The sequence below is a fragment of the Pseudophryne corroboree genome, chromosome 1 (genome assembly GCF_028390025.1).
Source record: "Pseudophryne corroboree isolate aPseCor3 chromosome 1, aPseCor3.hap2, whole genome shotgun sequence".
Classification (NCBI taxonomy): Eukaryota; Metazoa; Chordata; class Amphibia; order Anura; family Myobatrachidae; genus Pseudophryne; species Pseudophryne corroboree.
The window spans coordinates 623,997,339-624,020,682 of NC_086444.1; the positions used below are offsets into that span (position 1 = coordinate 623,997,339).

The window sequence follows — 23,344 nt, forward strand, 5'->3', positions numbered from 1 at the left end:
GAGGGGGTATCCCCAAAGATGAGCAAAAGTCCATTACACCCTCATATTCTCGTAAGACCAGCAAAGTCCCTGTGTGATTAACTTAAATGCTCAAGTGGAATCCCCATCGGAATCTAATATTGCATTTTTAAGTTCATCCGTAAGGAGGCATATTAGTCGTCTCTGTTGTAAGGTGGCCCACGAGAGATCTTGAAAGATTTGGATTCGAAGGCCTTCGAAATCAATTTCTGAAACACGTCTAGACTCCTTTAGAAGCTCTTCCTTTTCCCGAAAATAATGGGAGTCTACAAATAACATCCCGAGGTCGTTCCGCTGGAGCTTCTCAGGGGGCGTAGGGTGCGATATGCCCTGTCAAATACAGTCAGGATTAGAGCCTAAAACAGGCATTCCCAAGCACGGTCCTCAAGGCACACCAACAGTGCAGGTTTTAGTGATATACAGGCTCGAGCACAGATGGTTAAATCAAAATAACTGACCTACTAATTTAGTCACCTGTGCTGAAGCCTGTATATCACTAAAACCTGCACTGTTAGTGTGCCTTGAGGACCGTGGTTGGGAATGCCTGGCCTAAAAGTTTGTTGCATATTTTGGACAGGGCAGTTTCAATACCCTGAGGAGGAACATCTTCCGGTTAACCTCGCACTCTCAGATTGTTTCTACGGCCTCTGTTATCTATGTCATCAAGTCTGTGTTTCTTATCAATAATGCTGCATTCAGATTGCAAATGCCGGATCCTACCCGGTAAGAGAAACGTGTACTTACCAGGTGGGATCCGGCATTTGCGCTCCGTTGCTGGCTTTCCGACCCGGCAATATACCGGGTCGGTTGCCATAGCAGCGGAGGGCGCAGCAGCAGCAGGGGCAGAGGCGGCGCTGGGAGATGAGCTCATCTCCTGCGCCGCCTCTCGCTATGCTGTGAATGGGAGCCGTGTCGCATCGGAACGGCTCCCATTCACACTGCGCCTGACCCGGTAATCAACCCGGTAATAACCCTTCTTTTTTACCGGGGTGGAATTACCGGGTCAGGCGACCCGCTAATTCTGAAAAGGAGCTTTCACATCGCACACTGACCCGTTTCGACACGGCAATATGCCGTGTCGATACCGGGTTTTTAGTGCGATGTGAAAGGGGTATAAGTGTGCTAGATTGCCGGGAAATTAAGGCATGTAAATCAGAGACCTTAGAATCCACTTCATCTCTGTGGTCTTCCACGCCACCATTCTATCTGCAATCTGGGAGATATCAGACTGTATAAAAAAATGCAGGCTTGAATGGAATCTTGGATCCTTTGCTCCATGGATTGCAGATCTTGTTGTAAATCCTGACGGGTTGGAAGAGACTGCAGCTTTAGGAGTATGGCATTCAGGTCGGGTGACTCCACTATAGAACGGGATGGCTGAATAGGAGCGGGTGAGTCCGCAGCCGTGGCCACATCCATGATAGCAGAGGCCATAGATGGTGACGAAGGGGCGGATGAGGTGTAATCAGATGCAGGAGTTCCAAATGTATGAAAAGCTGCAACCTGAGGGGATTCAGCCTGAGATTTAGTCGAATTCTTGGAATTAGATTATACGTAAACATGGAAATCTAACTCCAAAGACTGTTCTGTTCGAGCTGAACATCTATGGACAAGTGATACATCGTATTTCCCCCTCAACATGGCATAGTCAGACCATTATAAATCAAGGCATGAGCCCCATATTTGAACGGGCTGCCACAGGTTGTAGCACTGAGTTGAAATAAATTTATCGTAAACAGCTGGGCACAGTAATATCAAGGGATCAAGGCAGTGACGCTGATAAGCAGGAGCAATCAAAACAACATGCTGAGGTGTATCAGATTTGAAGTAAAATGAGGGTAACCTAGCTCACCACTAGATGGAGTCACAGCACCAATCAGCATATGCAGCAGATGGAAAAGTACTTGATACAGGATTCCACAGCTATTTTGCAGCCATATAAATCCTCCCCAGGGATTGTCAACACAATTGTGGTGGGAGAAGATGGTGAGATAAGTGAGGGAAATCCCACATTAATATGAGGGAGGGGAGGCAGTGTCTAGCAAATAAGTGAAATGGTAATATGTGGGTTGCAGCCTCTGCACACTAACCCACCCTCCAGAAGGACCTGGAGCCACCAGGCACAGTGCGGAGACCCCAGTCAGGTGTAAGGCGTCAGCACAGGCTACCAGGGTAGGGCGTCACCTGCTACCTCTATGCAGGGCGACGCTGCTGGAGCCTTGTGAGATCTGTCACTAAAATGGCCGCCTGGGACTGAGGCACCGGAGAGGTACAGACATCACTGGGCAGAGATGCTGTGCTGCAGCTGTTGGCAGCATTCCCGGAGCGGCGGAGATAAGCGGTGGCCAGCAGGCAGGAGGGAAGTCAGCAGACATTTGAGCCGCGGACCCGCACTTCCGGCGGCATTGAGGCACACTGTAAACCGGGAATGTTGTCAACGGTTCTGGGGCAGCGGAAATCAGCGGTGGCTGTCAGGAGGCAGTGGGGCTCCGTTCCAGAAGGGAGGCCATCAGAAGCTGCACAGGTTCAATTTACGAACCCGCACTTTCGGTGTACGCATCTTTTTTATCCATGGCAGCAGGAAACTCATTCTGCACCATGGAGTTGATGATGGTACGGATGGACTCCATCTTGAACTTAGTAACCCTCAGATGTAAATTGAGTTTTGAGACTCAAGATGGGCCCAAAAGGACCAAGAACAGATTGGAGTAAACCCCAGATCCTGCCTCATTTTGCAAAACAAGAATAATCACCTCTAACTGAAGTAGTGAAGATGTTGACCCTTGAAGGACAAAACATCTGGTTTTATTCCGATGAAGCAGTGTGGTGAAAAAATGCTTGGTCAAAGGGCCAAAGGGGTCTGGGATATAATCTCATTCAAAGATGACATCACCCACTGTACTAAGGAAGTAGCCACCCACTGGCAGGAACTAAGTAGACGGGACCTCACCACAGAACGGTCCAAGTGGGTAAGGGCTCCATCACGCAGAAGGCTTTTTAGCAGGCTTTGGCCAGGACACCTGCCTGATGCCGGACTTTTTACAAGACCCCACAGGTACTTGTGAAGTAACCTTGTAGGAGGAGCGCCTCGCAGATATAAAGGGACTGATATTGTTTAACATAAAGGATATCACTCTTACCTTCTGTAGCGTCAGCAATAATGGCATCAAGACTTGTACCACAGAAAAATAATCTGGCAATTGTAAAGCTTCCAAAGTCCATTTTCATTCCAGGTATGGGATAAAGTGAACTGCTTTGGCACTTGAAAACAGCAATCCAGCTCTTCCAAACCTCACCCAGGAAATCAGTAAAGCTAGAGATTGAGGGAAAAAGAGCAGCAGTTTTCTTTGGACATTTCATAAGGAAAACCAAAGCAACCTCAGGTTCCACCGGATGCTAAAAATGCAAAGCCTGCCAGATTGCCAAAACCAATTCATCCACTCTTTGGTAAGTGGTAGAACCTCCACCACTGGGACAAGGTCTTCTAGATCTGCACCTTCACAAACATCCTCCATTCTAGAGAACCTGGGGGTAAATTTACTAAGAATCGTGCTTCATCCGTGTTTGACCGAGATAAAACACATGGGATATCGATCAGACAAGGGTGGGTCTTTAAAACGAAAACACAGGAATTTATTATGTTTCTGTGTTTTACTTAATTGTGTTTTCCGTGTATGTGCTCCTGTTTCGCTGCCGGCAAACCAAACACTCCTGTACATGTATTAACTAGAGATGAGCGGGTTCGGTTTCTCGGAATCCGAACCCCCCCGAACTTCACCCATTTTACACGGTTCCGAGGCAGACTCGAATCTTCCCGCCCCGAACGTAATCATCCCGCTGTCGTATTCTCGTGAGATTCGTATTCTATATAAGGAGCCGCGCGTCGCCGCCATTTTCACTCGTGCATTGGAGATGATAGGGAGAGGACGTGCAGCGTTCTCTCAGTTGTGTTCAGTGTGCTGAAAATATCTGTGCTCAGTGTGCTGCAAATATCTGTGCTCCGTGTGCTTGCAAATATCTGTGCCCAGTGTGCTGAAAATATCTACGTTCTCTGCCTGAAAAATGCTCCATATCTGTGCTCAGTGTACTGCAAATATCTGTGCTCAGTGTGCTTTATTGTGGGGACTGGGGACCACCAGTATTATATAGTAGGAGGACAGTGCAGAGTTTTGCTGACCAGTGACCACCAGTATTATACGTTCTCTGCCTGAAAAACGCTCCATATCTGTGCTGCATTGTAGTATAGAGTAGGAGGACAGTGCAGAATTTTGCTGACCAGTGACCACCAGTATTATATCAGTACAGTACAGTAGTCCACTGCTCTACCTACCTCTGTGTCGTCAAGTATACTATCCATCCATACCTGTGGTGCATTTTAGTTGTTGTGCGCAGTATATATAGTAGAAGGACAGTGCATAATTTTGCTGACCACCAGTATATAATATATGGCAGTACGGTACAGTAGGCCACTGCTCTACCTACCTCTGTGTCGTCAAGTATACTATCCATCCATACCTGTGGTGCATTTTAGTTGTTGTGCGCAGTAGTAGGAGGACAGTGCATAATTTTGCTGACCACCAGTATATAATATATAGCAGTACGGTACAGTAGGCCACTGCTCTACCTACCTCTGTGTCGTCAAGTATACTATCCATCCATACCTGTGGTGCATTTTAGTTGTGCGCAGTATATATAGTAGGAGTACAGTGCATAATTTTGCTGACCACCAGTATATAATATATAGCAGTACGGTACAGTAGGCCACTGCTCTACCTACCTCTGTGTCGTCAAGTATACTATCCATCCATACCTGTGGTGCATTTTAGTTTTGCGCAGTATATATAGTAGGAGGACAGTGCATAATTTTGCTGACCACCAGTATATAATATATAGCAGTACGGTACAGTAAGCCATTGCTATTGATATATTACGGGCATATAATTCCACACATTAAAAAATGGAGAACAAAAATGTGGAGGGTAAAATAGAGAAAGATCAAGATCCACTTCCACCTCATGCTGAAGCTGCTGCCACATGGCCGAGACGATGAAATGCCATCGTCGTCTGCCAAGGCCGATGCCCAATGTCGATCATCATCCCAGAGGGGAAGTCGGAAGACCACTTGTACTACTTCCAGTAAGCAATTGACTGTCCAACAGTCCTTTGCGAGGAAGATGAAATATCACAGCAGTCATCCTGCTGCAAAGCGGATAACTCAGGTCTTGGCAGCTTCGGTGGTGTTAAACGTGTGTCCGGTATCCAGTGTTAATTCACAGGGAACTAGAGAATTGCTTGAGGTAGGCAGGCGATACCGAGAATGTACACAGATGTCAGAAAAAGAGTCACCAGTGTCCTAAAAAATGCAGTTGTACCGAATGTCCACTTAACCACGGACATGTGGACAAGTTGAGCAGGGCAGACTCAGGACTATATGACTGTGACAGTCCATTGGGTAAATGTATTGCCTCCCGCAGCAAGAACAGCAGCGGCGGCACTAGTAGCAGCATCTCGCAAACACCAACTCGTTCCTAGGCAGGCTACGCTTTGTATCACCGCTTTCCATAAGAGGCACACAGCTGACAACCTCTTATGGAAACTGAGGAACATCATCGCAAAATGGCTTACCCCAATTGGACTCTCCTGGGGATTTGTGACATCGGACAACGCCACCAATATTGTGTGTGCATTACATCTGGGCAAATTCCAGCACGTCCCATGTTTTGCACATACATTGAATTTGGTGGTGCAGAATTATTTAAAAAACGACAGGGGCGTGCAAGAGATGCTGTCGGTGGCCCGAAGAATTGCGGGCCACTTTCGGCATTCAGCCACCGCGTGCCGAAGACTGGAGCACCAGCAAACACTCCTGAACCTGCCCCGCCATCACCTGAAGCAAGAGGTGGTAACGAGGTGGAATTCAACCCTCTATATGCTTCAGAGGATGGAGGAGCAGCAAAAGGCCATTCAAGCCTATACAGCTACCTACGATATAGGCAAAGGAGGGGGAATGCACCTGACTCAAGCGCAGTGGAGAATTATTTCAACGTTGTGCAAGGTTCTGCAACCCTTTGAACTTGCCACACGTGAAGTCAGTTCAGACACTGCCAGCCTGAGTCAGGTCATTCCCCTCATCAGGCTTTTGCAGAAGAAGCTGGAGAGATTGAAGGAGGAGCTAAAATGGAGTGATTCTGCTAGGCATGTGGGACTTGTGGATGGAGCCCTTAATTCGCTTAACCAGGATTCACGGGTGGTCAATCTGTTGAAATCAGAGCACTACATTTTGGCCACCGTGCTCGATCCTAGATTTAAAGCCTACGTTGTATTTCTCTTTCCCGCAGACACAAGTCTGCAGAGGTTCAAAGACCTGCTGGCGAGAAAATTGTCAAGTCAAGCGGAACGTGACCCGTCAACAGCTCCTCCTTCACATTGTCCCGCAACTGGGGTTGCGAGGAAAAGGCTAAGAATTCTGAGCCCACCCGCTGGCGGTGATGCAGGGCAGTCTGGAGCGAGTGCGGACATCTGGTCCGGACTGAAGGACCTGCCAACGATTACTGACATGTCGTCTACTATCACTGCATATGATTCTGTCACCATTGAAAGAATGGTGGAGGATTATATGAGTGACCGCATCCAAGTAGGCACGTCAGGCAGTCCGTACGTATACTGGCAGGAAAAAGAGGCAATTTGGAGGCCCTTGCACAAACTGGCTTTATTTTACCTAAGTTGCCCCCCCCCCCCCCCCTCCAGTGTGTACTCCGAAAGAGTGTTTAGTGCAGCCGGTCACCTTGTCAGCAATCGGCGTACGAGGTTACTTCCACAAAATGTGGAGAAGATGATGTTCATCAAAATGAATTATAATCAATTCCTCCATGGAGACATTCACCAGCAGCAATTGCCTCCAGAAAGTACACAGGGACCTGAGATGGTGGATTCCAGTGGGGCCGAATTAATCATCTGTGAGGAGGATGTACACAGTGAAAGGGGTGAGGAATCGGACGATGAGGAGGAGGTGGACATCTTGCCTCTGTAGAGCCAGTTTGTGCAAGGAGAGATTGATTGCTTCTTTTTTTGGTGGGGGCCCAAACCAACCAGTCATTTCAGTCACAGTCGTGTGGCAGACCCTGTCGCTGAAATGATGGGTTGGTTAAAGTGTGCATGTCCTGTTTATACAACATAAGGGTGGGTGGGAGGGCCCAAGGACAATTCCATCTTGCACCTCTTTTTGCTTTCATTTTTCTTTGCATCATGTGCTGTTTGGGGACTATTTTTTTAAAACTGCCATCCTGTCTGACACTGCAGTGCCACACCTAGATGGGCCAGGTGTTTGTGTCGGCCACTTGGGTCGCTTAGCTTAGTCATCCAGCGACCATGGTGCAAATTTTAGGACTAAAAATAATTGTGTGAGGTGTTCAGAATAGACTGGAAATTAGTGAAAATTATGGTTATTGAGGTTAATAATACTATGGGATCAAAATGACCCCCAAATTCTATGATTTAAGCTATTTTTGAGGGTTTTTTGTAAAAAAAAACACCCGAATCCAAAACACACCCGAATCAGACAAAAAATTTTCAGGGAGGTTTTGCCAAAACGCGTCCCAATCCAAAACACGGCCGCGGAACCGAATCCAAAACCCGAAAAATTTCCGGTGCACATCTCTAGTATTAACCTTGACGGTTACCTCAATTAAGCTTGTGATAAGCCACAGAATGTCGCGGCTCCCATCATAGAGAGCAATGGGACTTTCACTCATAGAGAACACCACTGGTGGAAAAGTTTGACTGACAGTGCAGCCACACACAGCAATTCAATGCGGATCTCCTCAGGAGGCCCAAGCCGATTGGCTGACGGGACCCCTAGTGACAGCAGACACCCAAACCCCATTCATTCATGTAGAGGGGCAGCATGTAGATATACATGCGGCTTTTCAGTCCAGCTTGGTTCATGTGACCCCCCCCCCCACCCCCTTATTATTATTTTTTAACCTCTGGAATACCTACTTTGGAACAAAGAGGACCAATCTACACTGGAATAGGTGATTATTATTAGTATTTTTTTAGTTATTTTTTACAGGGTCCGCTGGATTATACTGGAGAAGAGGACTGAAGGGCTACCGGGGATGTAGGTAAGTATGTCTGTCTGTTTTTACCCAGTTTTGTTCTATTACTGTTCTTCTAATTGTAAAACGCAACGGAATATGCTGCACTATATAAGAAACTGTTAATAAATAAATGTGTGAGTGTATGTACAGTATGTATGTGAATGTGAGTGTGCAAGAGTGTTCAATAAACTTACTACGGTGTGTGTGTGCTGTCTTTATTTTAATATTTCTTTTACAGGGGAACTACAGGTACTAGTGGTTCCTTTAATGCCCCGTCCTCCAAGTACTAGCAAGCAGGGGAGGCTTGCTGGGACCTGTAGTTCCACCAGTAAAAAAGACAAACTTAATTCCCCCCTTTTTTTTTTTTTTTTAACACCTGAATTGCTATCAACTCTGCACCTACTAACTCAGGGTGCCTCGGGCTCCAGCCCTGGGTGGCCCAGAGGGGCCCATTATATGGGGTGTGACCACTCACCCAGGAATTGCCAGCCAGGGTTGACTAATTGGGGGTAATCCAATGGCCACCAGGATCAAAATGAACAAATCCCCTGGCTGTGGCATTACCTTCCTGGCTAGTGGAGCCCAATGCTGGTTTAAAAAATATTGGGGGACCCCTACGGTCCCCCCCCATATTTTTTGACCAGTCCAAAAGCCCAGTACTGGTTCATTGAATAAAGGGGGACCTCAAGTATTTTCCCCCTGTATTTTTAGAACCAGGACCGGCTCATTTCAACACTTTTTAAAGGAGACGCAATGCACAGATCTCACTGATCTGTGCAGGCTTCTATATACACTCTGCTGAGTGGGACGTCTATTTGAAAAGTGCATTTTCATCCAAATTTGCTAAATTCACTGGTGTGTTTGCAAAATCGATTTTAAGTAAATTCCTGTGTTTCATTGTGGTCTATGAAAAGTACATCTGAGTTTGGGCGATGGTTATTTGGTCGCTTGTCCTTGTACACCAGTGTTTGAAACTTCTATTTGACCTAACACTCACATCTTTGTGTTTTTAGAAATGGCCAAAAACCAGACATCGGACACTTAAATGTTTGCCAACTGGGGCAAATACGGAGCTTAGCAAATTTACCCTCAAATCCTTCGGTCTCTTCATGTAATTCCAGACAGACTCTATGTTGAGATCTGGGCTCTGTGGTGGCCAATATCATCGCTCCAGGACTTCTTGTTATTCTTTACGCTAACAATAGTTTTTAATGACATAGGGCCTAATTCAGACCTAATCGTAGATGTGCTAAATTTATCACATCTACGATCAGTCACACAGACATGCGGGGAGACGCCCAGCACAGGGCTAGTCTGCCCCGCATGTCAGGCCCGACGCCCCTGCAAAAGTACAAAAGCATTGCACAGCGCCGATGCTTTTGTATTAGAAGAGTAGCTCCCTGACAGCCGCCGTGCCCTCCCCTCGCCCCAAAGATCCAGGCACGCCTGCGTTGCCCGGACCGCGCCCCCTAAACGGTGGCCAAATGCCGTCGACCCTCTCAGCGACCACCACTGCCTGTCAATCAGGCAGAGGCAAACGCAGGGCTGAGACAGCCGGTGGCTGTCTGGCATGCGCACAGCACTGATCAGGTCTGAATTAGGCCCATAGGCTGTATGTTTGGGGTCCTTATCCTGCTGCATAATAAAGATGCCTCCCTGATGGTACTGCATGATAGATAAGTACCTGCCTGTATTTCTCTATTTTCAGAGCACCTGATGCCATTTTTCTGTATCCCAGTTCTATGTTTTCATGCATAGTTGAGTTCCTTGACCATGTTTCCACGTGGAAGGTATGGCTTTTTGGCCATCATTGTTCCAAGACCACTTCTGGCCAGACTTCTCCGAACACTACATGGATGTACCAGAGTCCCACTGGTTTCTGCCAGTTCTGAACTGATGGCACTGACTGACATCTTCTAATTTGAAAGGGTAGTAAGCATGATTCCTTGGCTGACCACTGCGTCTATGGCCCTCAACATTGTCTGTTTCTTTGTACTTCTTCAAAAGAGCTGAGAACAGCACATCTTGAAACCCCAGTCTGCTTTGAAATCTTTGCCTGAGACCTTGCTGATGCAGTATAACTACCTTGTGCTTTGTTGCTGTTCTCAGTCTTGCCATGGTGTATGACCTGTAACATGAAACGGTCTTCCACAATCTCATCTTTTTAGCAGAGTTTGGCTGTTCCTCACCTAGTTCTAAGCCTCTGACACAGCTGTTTCTGTTAATGACTGTGTTTCAACCTACATATGAAAATGATGATCATTATCACCTGTTTGGTAGGACTGATTAATCCTACATCTGATTATAATCCTACAAAATGCCTGACTTGTGCAAGTGTACCTAGATTAATTGAATGCTTTTTTGAAGGCTAAGGGTGGTCACGCCAAATATGGATTTAATTTAGATTTTTCTTCTGTTCATTCACTTTGCATTTTGATAATTGATCAAAATAAACTATTAATACATCTATTTTCAAAAGCATTCTTACTTTGCAGCATTTTTCCACGCCTGCCTAAAACTTTTGCACAGTATTGTATATACACACATATAGTTATCCACGCATTGCTCTAGTGCTGCAGACATAACTCATTTTCCTTTGGAAGGCTTTTGCATTGGTTCTGCTGATCCACACATTTTCGACGGATGATTCCATGCTGGCCCCAATCCTGACCACAGAGGGGACAGTACATTGTATAAGAGTCCCACCCCCTACCAATGAAGTACATCCCAGAGTGGCACTGAGCAGCTGGGGGAGGGACCGCAATACCTGTTCTCAATCACGGGGAGAGAGATGGGGCTGACTGCTGTTCCCTCTCCCCAGTCACCCACTAGATCCATGACCGAGGATGACACTCTCGATGGGAAACCAGGAGATCAGGGGCAGGTATGGTGGACTGAGCGCTCCTGACCTGTCCCCCACAGTAGAGTTCATAGAAGTACTTAATAAAATACTCACAGCCCTAAGGGAAAATGTTACCCGCTCCTTAAGCATTAAAAAATAAATTACGGTACTTTGCACTACGGGATGTAGAGGGGGAAGGCAGCCCACAAACAAGTTAAAAATTGCACTTGTGCCTACTCCATAAACATCGCCCTCTACAACAGTGTCTTCCAGATAGGATGACTGAGAAAACACTAATATGACATATGCAAATACAGAGGAGTCCTCATTCATTTACTGTTTTTGCTCCACATACAGTAAGACGCATGGTGCGACTTACTGTAGGTGCCATGGAAAGCAAGTTTTGAGCTTTATCATTTTAGGATCTTTTTGTACTGTAGCCGAACACCAACAGACTAGTACTGAGGAATTATTATTTGTGTTTTTCTCACAATAGCAGTGCAAAATTTGGTTGGATGCATGGCGTGGCTCAGTCACATCAATCTCCGGTCTCTTGTCTTTTTTGCACTGTTATAGTATACAAATCTACTAGTGGTGTACAATGTTCGCATACCTTGTGCTCTTGTTGCATTAGCAGTGCAAAGAAGATGCAAATTGAGTAAATAATTGAGCAAAAAGGATGTGTTTTTAATGGTGCGCAAAACGGGGCTATTTGGGAGGATTTGAGGATAGGCTTTATATGGACACATCTGAAGTGAGAGAACACTTGACATTTATGAGAGCGTAAACTATGACCAATTATCACTAACGTATGATAAGCAAGAACAAAACAAAACAGATACCTGGCGTGTGCTACGGAAAGAATACATGTGGTACAGCACTGGGATGAGCTTTGCTTCACTCCGAGGACTGAACATATTGTTTCTCAATTTTACTGTCTGGACCATTAACTCCACCAAGTGTGTGCCCAATTGCACCAGCAGGGAAAAAGGCCAGGGGGTATGTGCATTCGGATAACACGGGCCGCCAAATTTCTCATGTTCCAAATTTTCCCACAACTCCCGAGGTAGTTGACCAGATATCTGTGTGTGAATAGAGAAATAATATGTTACCGTTTCATATGATAAACAGTAGAAAAAGTAGGATTTTAATGACCTACCGGTAAATTCTTTTCTCGTAGTCCGTAGAGGATGCGGGGGTCCACATTAGTACCATGGGGTATAGACGGGTCCACTAGGAGCCACTGGCACTTAGAGTTTGAGAGTGTAGACTGGCTCATACCTCTATGCCCCTCCTACCAGACTCAGTCTAGAAACTGTGCCCGAGGAGACAGACAACTTTGAGAGAAGGATTTTACACAGATCGTGGCGAGATTCACATCAGCTCACTCATACAAGGCAAGCCAAGCTAACCAGCTTGAAAACTCAGCAACGGCTGAACAAGATTACTTAACCAAGTAACAAAACCGTACTTAACCAATAATTAAGCAGTACTGAACTAAGTAACCACTTCAGGATCACGAAGCGCTGGGCGGGCGCCAGCATCCTCTACGGACGACGAGAAAAGGATTTACCGTTAGGTGATTAAAATCCTATCTTCTCTTAATCCTAGAGGATGCTGGGGTCCACATTAGTACCATGGGGATGTACCAAAGCTCCCAGAACGGGAGGGAGAGCTCCTGCAGAACTGTTTGACCAAACTTCAGGTCCTCAGAGGCCAAAGTATTGAACTTGTAGAACTTTGCAAACGTGTTCGACCCAGACCAAGTAGCCGCTCGGCAAAGCTGTAAAGCCGAGACACCCCGGGCAGCCGCCCAGGAAGAACCCACCTTACAAGTAGAGTGGGCCTTAACAGACGTAGGACACGGCAAGCCTGCCATAGAATACGCATGCTGGATAGTGAACCTGATCCAGCGAGAGATCGTCTGCTTAGAAGCAGGACACCCAAGTTTCTTGGGATCATACAGGACAGAGTCCGATTTTCTGTGACGAGCAGTCCTCCTCACATAGATTTTCAGAGCCCTTACAACATCTATGGACTTTAATGAAATTGAGGAGCCAGAAGCAACTGGCACCACAATAGGTTGTTTGATATGAAATGCAGACACAACCTTCGGAAGGAACTGCTGACGTGTCCGGAGGTCAGCTCTATCTTCATGGAAGATCAAGTAGGGGCTCTTACAAGACAAAGCCCCCAACTCTGACACACGTCTAGCAGAAGCTAAGGCCAACAAAGTGACAGCCTTCCACGTGAGAAACTTGACCTCAACCTCCGGTAGAGGTTCGAACCAATCCGATTGGAGGAACTGTAATACCACGTTAAGATCCCAGGGCGCCTTAGGCGGTACAAAGGGAGGCTGGATGTGCAGAACCCCTTTCAAGAAAGTCTGAACCTCAGGGAGGGAAGCCAATTGTTTCTGGAAGAAAATGGATAGGGCCGAAATCTGGACTTTTATGGATCCCAACCTGAGGCCCATATCCACACCTGTTTGCAGGAAGAGGAGAACCGTCCCAGTTGAAACTCCACCGTAGGAAACTTCTTGGACACACACCAAGATACATATTTTTTCCAAATACGATGATAATGTTTAGACGTTACTCCTTTCCTAACCTGTATCGGGGTAGGAATAACTTTTATACAAAGCAAAAATGTAGCGCCTATGGTCGTCAATGAGTGAGAACAGTCATTAATACCACAAAATTTATTCGTAAAACATAATAGTGCACGTATTTAAAAGCTGATTGTAAAAACAAGTGAGATGCTACTCCTGTAAATATTGGAGATCAATAGGAAATGTTCAAAGAACCTGTTCCATTTGTAAAAGTCCCTTATGGATCCCGCAAAGGCCAATCACAACCGTAAGTGTATAGTTACCACCATAGTGTAGAAGGCGTTTAAGCAGAACGGCGTCCGCAGATGGCAGTCCCTTATTCAGTGGTGGTAATTCAATTATCCACGGTGTGAGTCGTCCCTTTTTGAGGAATCCAATTAATAAAGTGCAATGATCAGGGGCTTGGTCCAGGTATTTGATCTTCTAAATAATTGAGTAGGTAGTAGACTTGCAGCAACAGATCATACCAACGCGTTTCGTTGCGTTTACGCAACTTTTTCAAGGTGCTACTGATCCTGCTATGAGGGGTTTTTATACCCCTTTCCAATATGGATGCTCATTTGCATGTGAGATACATTTGACCTTCTCATCTCATTAGGCGACCAGGATAATGACAGACATACTACTAATGAATGATCCCTATTCACACATATAATCATAAATATAATATTCATATTACAATTCATAATACAAACTAAAAAATGTTTTTATAAAACTGATCACATGACCATTCATTCTCATCTATAAATAATTTAATATAAAAAGCGGGATGGACCTAGTAGAATATAATATAGACACACTGGGCATAGATGGTTACGTATATCCACATTTTGGATATGCTCCTTGTGTTGTACTAATATCGCAGGGAGAGGCAGCTGTGTATTTATTACCCGCATCATGCGGCGCCGTGCCCGTGCGCACACCCCGATGACACGTGGCACGACAACCACCGCGTCTCCCGCTACGTCCGTGCACGCAGCCCACACGCGCTGGGTAGCCACGTCGCCGGGGGAAGGCGCGGCATGGAAATCCCAATGCCGCGTCATCACCCCGCCTCCATAAACAGTAGTCCTGTGCACATCAGAAGTCTCAAACGGTTGTCAGGGCGACGCACATACATATACGTCGCCCGGGCAACCGTACTAACACTGGCTCGTGGTAAATGATAGTACTAATAATAGAAGAAAGGGGAAGGGAAAGTCCCATAATGAAATTCCTTATTAATTAATAATTAGTATCGGATGACCCCTGAAATATATTTAGTAGATTAGTATGAATTTGTTACAATTCTGTTTCATGATTTCAGTATTTTACAATATAATTTAGACTATAAAATAGTCCACACTAAATGTATTTCATCAAGATATGACAAAGAATATACCAACATGTTTAAACATAAGAATAGCAAGAATATATACTATAGATAATATACATAAATTAGATGCAAAAATTACATATCTAAAAGATATATATTTATGTATACGAAGGAGAGGAGGAGGGAAGAAGGCAAGGGTAGAGAAACATATGAATAGGCAAAGGCCCACACGTACAAGCAAGTTTCCCATTAGAGATGGGGACAAGGATACAGAAAAATATAGATTATAGAACTGTATTGAGTTCCATTGCTTCATTTAATCCTAATGGATAGATGGTATTTAACATGCAAATTCGTGAAGCGTTCCATATTTTTAAAAGCCATCTATCCATTAGTGTCATGTCCCACGATATATGTGTTTCATGTGTTGTCATGTTTTTATTGCAGAGCTTTGCATTTTGTTAAAATTTGTCCCTACTGATTTCCTGTAGCCAGGTTCTGATGTCATTAGTCCTGCCCTCATCCTGTCCTCAGCTCAGTGTGTGTCTGCCATTTTAGATTCTAACCTGCTCTGGTAAATCATCATCTTTTCACCTACTGCTGTTTTGTGCATAACTACAAGAATATCAGCTTGAAATAAACCCTCATCTGGATTCTCCACACATGCCTCTGCAGTTGAGTTGACACTATCTGATAAGGTCTCTCGGTGCGAGTACTGGTTAATGTAGACATATACCTAGAGTAACTGTCTGAAGAACACTACACTTACAGCCTAGTTATTGAGTCAGAATAGTGAAAAGATGATTGATAAAAACTACCAGTAAGCCAGTTGCAGCTTCTGCAGATACAAATACATAACAAGCTTGCCTGTAGTGTACCAGGAAATCAGTGTTTGCAGCTATAGCACAGCTCATTATAGCTTAACTAGCTACAAACTTACTCTAGCTTTATTCAGATCCATTTTCCTGTGTACTATCATGGCTGAAGGAAATACAGTTCCGGCTATTCAGGATGAGCAATGTCTACAATCAGAACAAGGAGAAGTTATGGATCTCAACCTGCAGTCTAAACGCCCTGCTAAGCCTACATGGAAGGTAAAAGAGAATCTTGAAGGTAGGAAACATGAGCTTTCTTCCACTGTCCTAGACTTATGGCAAAAATTGCAAAGTCATATGTCCATCATTTCTCAGCCTGTTTGTGATGTGTCACCGCTAGAGGGCGCACTAGGACAGCTTTGTTCAGTACATGAACTTTATAAAGTGTCAAGTAAGGAATATATAAGCATTTTGAAGAAACTCAATAGCCAGGATTCTTTAGAAGAACTGCAAAACTTTAATCGTCTTAATTTGGATCGAGATAGTCTATTGCGTGAAGTTAAGTCTAAGACAGCAGCCAGAATTGCACAATTATTGTAAACATCATCACGCATTTCTGTGTCCACCAGGCGTTCAAAACGATCATCTAAGTCACGAAGCTCAAAATATTCCATGCTCAGCGAACAACTTATAAATGCACGTGCAGAAGCAGAAACTGCTAAAATACAAGCCGATTTTGCACAACGGAAAGCAGAAATGGAATCTAGAGCAGCACGTGAAAGAGCAGAAATGGAATCTAAAGCAGCACGTGAAAGAGCAGAAATAGAAGCTCTAGAGAAACAATGTGAGTATGCCACAGCTATGGTACGGTTAAAGGTTTTGGAACAAGCTGGCAGTGGAAGTGAAAGGGACAGCATCAGTTCAAGTGAAGTGGATGTGGAGGATCTTCTTAAGTGCACAAGAGACTACATACTAAGTCAAAACAGTGAACCCCTGATTGCTGCAAACATTCCTGACAGTGCGGACATCCTTCCAGGGAACATCCTTCCAGAACAAAAAGACTCCGGTCCCTATGCAACACACCACATCCAAGGTCAGTACAATGCACAATCACTTGGTCATCCTGACCCATTTTCACACACCACAGTGCACCAAGGCACAACACCTCAACAAACCCAATATACAAATGCCTGGTCACAACCCAATATGCCACTAAGTCACCAAATCCCTGGCAACCACACAGTTCCACATGCAGCGAGACATACAGACCTTAAACCAGCTCTTAGGCTGAATGCCTATGCACCGCCCTATCTCCCTATGTCTCTTACCCAGAACACCACAAATAATATGAACAGCACTACTCAGCCTGCAATTCTTTGCCCAAAGTCAGAGAAAACGGACATGTCAGACTTTGCAAGATTCATGGTTCGTCGTGAACTTATTAAGACCAGCCTCACTAGGTTTGATGACCAGCCTGAGAACTACAGAGGTTGGAAATGTGCCTTCAGATCCACAACTAATAACCTTGGTATTACTGCTGCTGAAGAACTAGATCTGCTGATCACGTGGCTGGGCCCACAGTCTACAGAACGTGTCAAGAGACTCAGATCCGTCCACATTGATAATCCTGCGGCAGGCCTCATTGCTGCTTGGGAAAGGTTAGAATGAAGCTTTGGAAGTCCTGAAGCCATAGAGAATGCTCTGTTCAAACGGCTGCGGGATTTTCCAAAAATATCCGGCAAGGACACTGAGAAATTCCAAGAACTCAGTGACCTACTCTTTGAACTCCAGCTGGCCAAAATGGACACTCACTTACCTGGCCTCAGTTACCAGGACACAGCTCATGGGGTAAACCCAATAGTTTCCAAGCTGCCATACGGTATTCAAGAAAGGTGGCCTACACTTGGGTCAAGATATAAAAGGGAAAATAGAGTCTCCTTTCCCCCCTTTTCTTACTTCTGTGAGTTTGTCAAGAACATTGCGGAATCCAAGAATGACCCAAGCTTCTCCTACAGTGAGTCAAGTCATCCTGGTTCACCTACCCCTAAGTTTGACAGCCCATGCTCTAACTACAAGAACCACAGAGGTCCAGTATCAGTGAAAAAGACTGAAATCCTTCCCACACCAGCATCAGCTCCTGTCAAGAACAACCAAGGTGATAGGATCGAAAACCCCAACCGCATGTGTCCCATTCATAAGAAGCCACATCCCCTCAAGAAATGCATTGGTTTCAGAAAGAAACCCCTCCAGGAACGGAAGGAACTTCTAAAGAATTTTGGGGTATGTTTCAGATGTTGTACTTCTACTGAATATTTTGCTAAGGACTGTAAAACTGCTATTAAGTGCATAGAGTGCGGCTGTGAGGACCACATGCAGGCACTGCACCCATCTCAACCCAATACTACACCCCCTGCACATTTCCCTTCTGCACCAAGGCATGGCGGGGAGAATGCAAATCAAACAGCAAGTCCTACTACTGTATCTTCTTCATGCACTAAAGTCTGTGCGGAAGATCTCCGGGACAAGTCTTGTGCAAAGATATGTCTAGTCAAAGTATACCCCAAGGGACAGCCAGAAAAGACTCTAAGGGTGTACACCATCTTGGACGACCAGAGCAACCAATCACTCGCAAGATCAGAACTCTTTGATCTGTTAAACTTAAAGGGAGATGCTTACCCTTACACCTTGGGTACCTGTAGTGGAATTACAGAGGAATCTGGAAGAAGAGCCAGTGGACTGGTTGTAGCTTCTCTCAAGGACAATCTTGAGATACCCTTACCCACACTTTTTGAATGTAATGAGATACCATCCAACGAAGAGGAGATTCCTACGCCAGAGGCCGCTCTTCACCACACTCACCTAAGGCCTATATCCAATGAAATACCAACCCTTGACAAAAATGCAAAGATCTTACTTCTGTTTGGTAGAGACATTCTCAGGGTACATAAAGTACGTCAACACATCAATGGACCAAATGATGCTCCATTTGCCCAACGTCTTTATCTAGGCTGGGTTATCATAGGCAATGTCTGTATAGACAAGATGTAGACGCCTACCAAGATTTCCTCATTCAAGACGAACATCTTGCTTAATGGTCGCAGCACCTGTTTTCAGCCATGCCCACATCATTACTGGGTGAAAGAGAAGCTGGGCAGCAGTAATTCGCAGCATAGCCGTCAAGATAACATGAACATGGTCCTGTCTTGGGACGACAGTCTCGGATCGACAGTGTTCAATTCAACAAGTGAGGACAACAAGTTAGCATCTGCGAGAGAAGATAAAGAATTTCTCAAGATAATGGACAAAGATTTCAGTCAAGACGATTCCAACAGCTGGGTAGCACCTTTACCCTTCCGCTTTCCAAGAGTTAAACTACCAAACAATCTACAGCAAGCAGTTGCTTGATTTTCCTCTTTAAAACGATCCCTAAAGAGGAAACCAGAGATGGAAAAACATTTTGTGGATTTCATGCAAAACATATTTGACAGAGATCACGCAGAACCTGCACCACCAGTAAAGAAAGGAGAAGAATGCTGGTACCTTCCATCCTTTGGCGTGCATCACCCACGGAAACCCAATCAAATTAGAGTGGTTTTTGATTCCAGCGCTCAGTATGATGACGTCTCCCTCAACAATCTGCTCCTTACTGGGCCAAACCTAAACAACAGCCTCATAGGAGTGCTAATTCGCTTTAGAGAAGAGCCTGTGGCAGTAGTAGCTGACATCCAGCAAATGTTCCATTGCTTCATAGTCAGGGAAGACAATCGGAACTACCTGAGGTTCCTATGGCACAAAGACAACAACGTCAATAATGAAGTCATAGATTACCGGATGAAGGTACATGTATTTAGCAACAGCCCTTCTCCTGCTGTAGCAATCTATGGACTCAGGAGAACAGCCCAGGAAGGTGAGAAGGACTATGGATCTGACGCTCGGCATTTTGTTGAAAAGAACTTCTATGTTGATGACGGACTTAAATCCCTACCCACAAGTGAAGAGGCAATCGATCTCCTCACCAGAACACAAGAAATGCTTTCTGTAGCAAACCTCAGGCTCCACAAGATTATCTCCAACAGCCAGAAAGTAATGGAAGCATTTCCTTCTGATGATCATGCCACCAACTTGAAAGATCTTAATATTGGTTCTGATGTTCCTCCCATACAACGCAGCCTAAGCTTGCTCTGGGACATTAAACAAGACATATTTACATTCCAAGTATCAGGCTATGATAAACCTTTCACCAAACGAGGAGTTTTATCTGTCATAAACAGTATCTATGATCCTCTTGGATTTGTAGCTCGTGTCACCATTCATGGCAAGATGTTGCTGAGACAGATAACCAAGGTGAACTTAGACTGGGACACTCCATTACCTATTGAGCAACAACAAAGGTGGGAGACGTGGAAGAAGTCGTTGAAGATATTAGAACAACTTCAAATACCACGTTGTTACACTCCCAACTCCCTTTCAGCTGCCACCAGGAGAGAAATCCACATTTTCTCAGATGCATCGATGGAAGCCATAGCCGCAGTAGCCTACCTGAGGATCTTTGAAACCAACAACAAACTACACTGTGGATTTGTCCTGGGTAAAGCCAAATTAACCCCAAAACCTGCTCACTCTGTACCAAGACTCGAGCTTTGTGCAGCTGTGCTAGCAGTAGAAATTGCTGAAGTTATAAAGGATGAACTGGACGTTCCAATTGATTCATTTGCATTCTACACAGATAGCAAAGTCGTGCTTGGTTATATACACAACCAAACAAAACAATTCTATGTATACGTCAGCAACAGAGTAGAACGCATCAGAAGTTTCTCGACTCCTGAGCACTGGCATCACATCACCACTAGCCTTAATCCAACTGATTGTGGAACAAGACCTTCACCAAATCCCAACCTCCAGATCAGTGACCTTGTTCTTTTAAAGGATAAAGAGGCCCATCGCAATGAATGGCCAATGGGACTTATCACCAAGGTTGTTCCCAGCGACGATGGAAAGACTCGTAAGGTAGAGGTTAAAGGGACCAAAGGAGGCTCTGCCAAAGTTTTCTTCCGTCCAATCACTGAACTAGTACTTCTTCTTCCAAAGGAAGATATCACATAAAGAAGGACATGACTACTAGATTCATCTCATGATGGGAAGTATTCTACCTCAAACTTCCAGCTATGATATACCATCGACACCTTATTATTTGAATCATACTGTGGGTTGGTGGAAGTGTTTGCAAGTTGCGGCTTCCTCAATCCGAAGATGGGTTTATCACTTGGAACTTGATCTAACATTTTCCTACTGTTATGGATTACAAGTTTCAAGACCTTCAGCCACAAGACTTCGACTGAATTTATTTCTGGTTATTGTTTGTTGTTTATTGTTACAGGTTTTCTCTTTTGTCTTACAGGTCGCAAGATTAGTTCTGGACTTCATCTAAGGACATTACTATAATGTTTGATTTATCGTGAAATCTAAAGATTTCAGACGGGGAGTGTCATGTCCCACGATATATGTGTTTCATGTGTTGTCATGTTTTTATTGCAGAGCTTTGCATTTTGTTAAAATTTGTCCCTACGGATTTCCTGTAGCCAGGTTCTGATGTCATTAGTCCTGCCCTCATCCTGTCCTCAGCTCAGTGTGTGTCTGCCATTTTAGATTCTAACCAGCTCTGGTGAATCATCATCTTTTCACCTACTGCTGTTTTGTGCATAACTACAAGAATATCAGCTTGAAATAAACCCTCATCTGGATTCTCCACACATGTCTCTGCAGTTGAGTTGACACTATCTGATAAGGTCTCTCGGTGTGAGTACTGGTTAATGAAGACATATACCTAGAGTAACTGTCTGAAGAACACTACACTTACGGCCTAGTTATTGAGTCAGAATAATTAGGATTAAATGAAGCAATGGAACTCAATACAGTTCTATAATCTATACTTTTCTGTATCCTTGTCCCCATCTCTAATGGGAAACTTGCTTGTACGTGTGGGCCTTTGCCTTTTCATATGTTTCTCTACCCTTGCCTTTTTCCCTCCTCCTCTCCTTCGTATACATAAATATATATCTTTTAGATATGTAATTTTTGCATCTAATTTATGTATATTATCTATAGTATATATTCTTGCTATTCTTATGTTTAAACATGTTGGTATACCCCTTGATGAAGTCCAGATAGGACGAAACGCGTTGGGTGCTATTCCTTGATCTAACCTCACCACAAAGCTAAGCTATTTTTCGGATTCCTCTGTTTTTTTAAAAAAAGTTTTGAAAGCCTATATTCCCGTGTGCCTTTTTAACCTGTTTAGTATCTTGTACCTTCTGTACTGGAGTGATACTCTTAGGTTTTTAAATAACACATAGGGTTTTATGCTACCATGCTTTTTTCCTTTTATTCCCCAAAAAATTTCTAAATACCATTTTTTAATTTTCTTTTATCTCACTGATTTTCGTATGGGTCATATATATACTCTTTTTATGAACTTATATGTTTTTATAATCATGTTTTTATAACCAGTATTTTGTATAGTGCGTTCCACTACAATAAATTTATATATTTTTTATAACATATACTGCTTTTAGCAATCTATTGGCACCATTGGTCGCTCTCCACTACCTCATCCCCTGTCCACTTATGTTTAAACATGTTGGTATATTCTCTGTCATATCTTGATGAAATCCGTTTAGTGTGGACTATTATATAGTCTAAATTCTATTGTAAAATACTGAAATCATGAAACAGAATTGTAACAAATTCATACTAATCTACTAAATATATTTCAGGGGTCATCCGATACTAATTATTAATTAATAAAGAATTTCATTGTGGGACTTTCTCTTCCCTTTTCTTCTATTATTAGTACTATCATTTACCACGAGCCAGTGTTAGTACGGTTGCCCGGGCGACGTATATGTATGTGCGTCGCCCTGACAACCGTTTGAGACTTCCGATGCGCACAGGACTACTGTTTATGGAAGCGGGGTGATGACGCGGCATTGGGATTTCCATGCCGCGCGTTCCCCCGACGACGTGGCTACACGCTCGGACTCAGCGCGTGTGGGCTGCGTGCACGGATGTAGCGGGATGACCCGGTGGTTGTCGTGCCGCGTCATCAGGGTGTGCGCCCGGGCATGGCGCCGCATGATGAGGGTAATACACAGCTGCCTCTCCCCGCGATATTAGTACAACACAAGGAGCATATCCAAAATGTGGATATACGTAACCATCTATGCCCAGTGTGTCTATATTATATTCTACTAGGTCCATCCCGTTTTTTATATTAATTTATAGATGAGAATGAATGGTCATGTGATCAGTTTTATTAAAAAAAAATAAAAAAAAATTAGTTTGTATTATGAATTGTAATATGAATATTATATATATGATTTTATGTGTAAATAGGGATCATTCATTAGTAGTATGTCTGTCATTATCCTGGTCGCCTAATGAGATGAGAAGGTCAAATGTATCACATATGCAAATGAGCATCCATATTGGAAAGGGGTATAAAAACCCCTCATAGCAGGATCAGTAGCACCTTGAAAAAGTTGCGTAAATGCAACGAAACGCGTTGGTGGGATCTGTTGCTGCAAGTCTACTACCTACTCAATTATTTGGAGGATCAAATACCTGGACCAAGCCCCTGAGCATTGC

The 23,344-nt window shown here is 44.3% G+C and overlaps 1 protein-coding gene across 3 annotated transcripts in view; it reads right to left on the reverse strand.

Annotated features, from left to right (window-relative positions):
* The window catches only part of POLRMT (RNA polymerase mitochondrial), a 283,173-nt gene that overhangs the window by 146,519 nt on the left and 113,310 nt on the right, over positions 1-23,344 (reverse strand). For all 3 annotated transcript variants that reach the window (XM_063914478.1, XM_063914479.1, XM_063914481.1), the window contains one exon: positions 11,802-12,041. In XM_063914478.1, the coding sequence (XP_063770548.1) occupies positions 11,802-12,041 (240 nt within the window). The remainder of the gene's footprint in view (positions 1-11,801; positions 12,042-23,344) is intronic.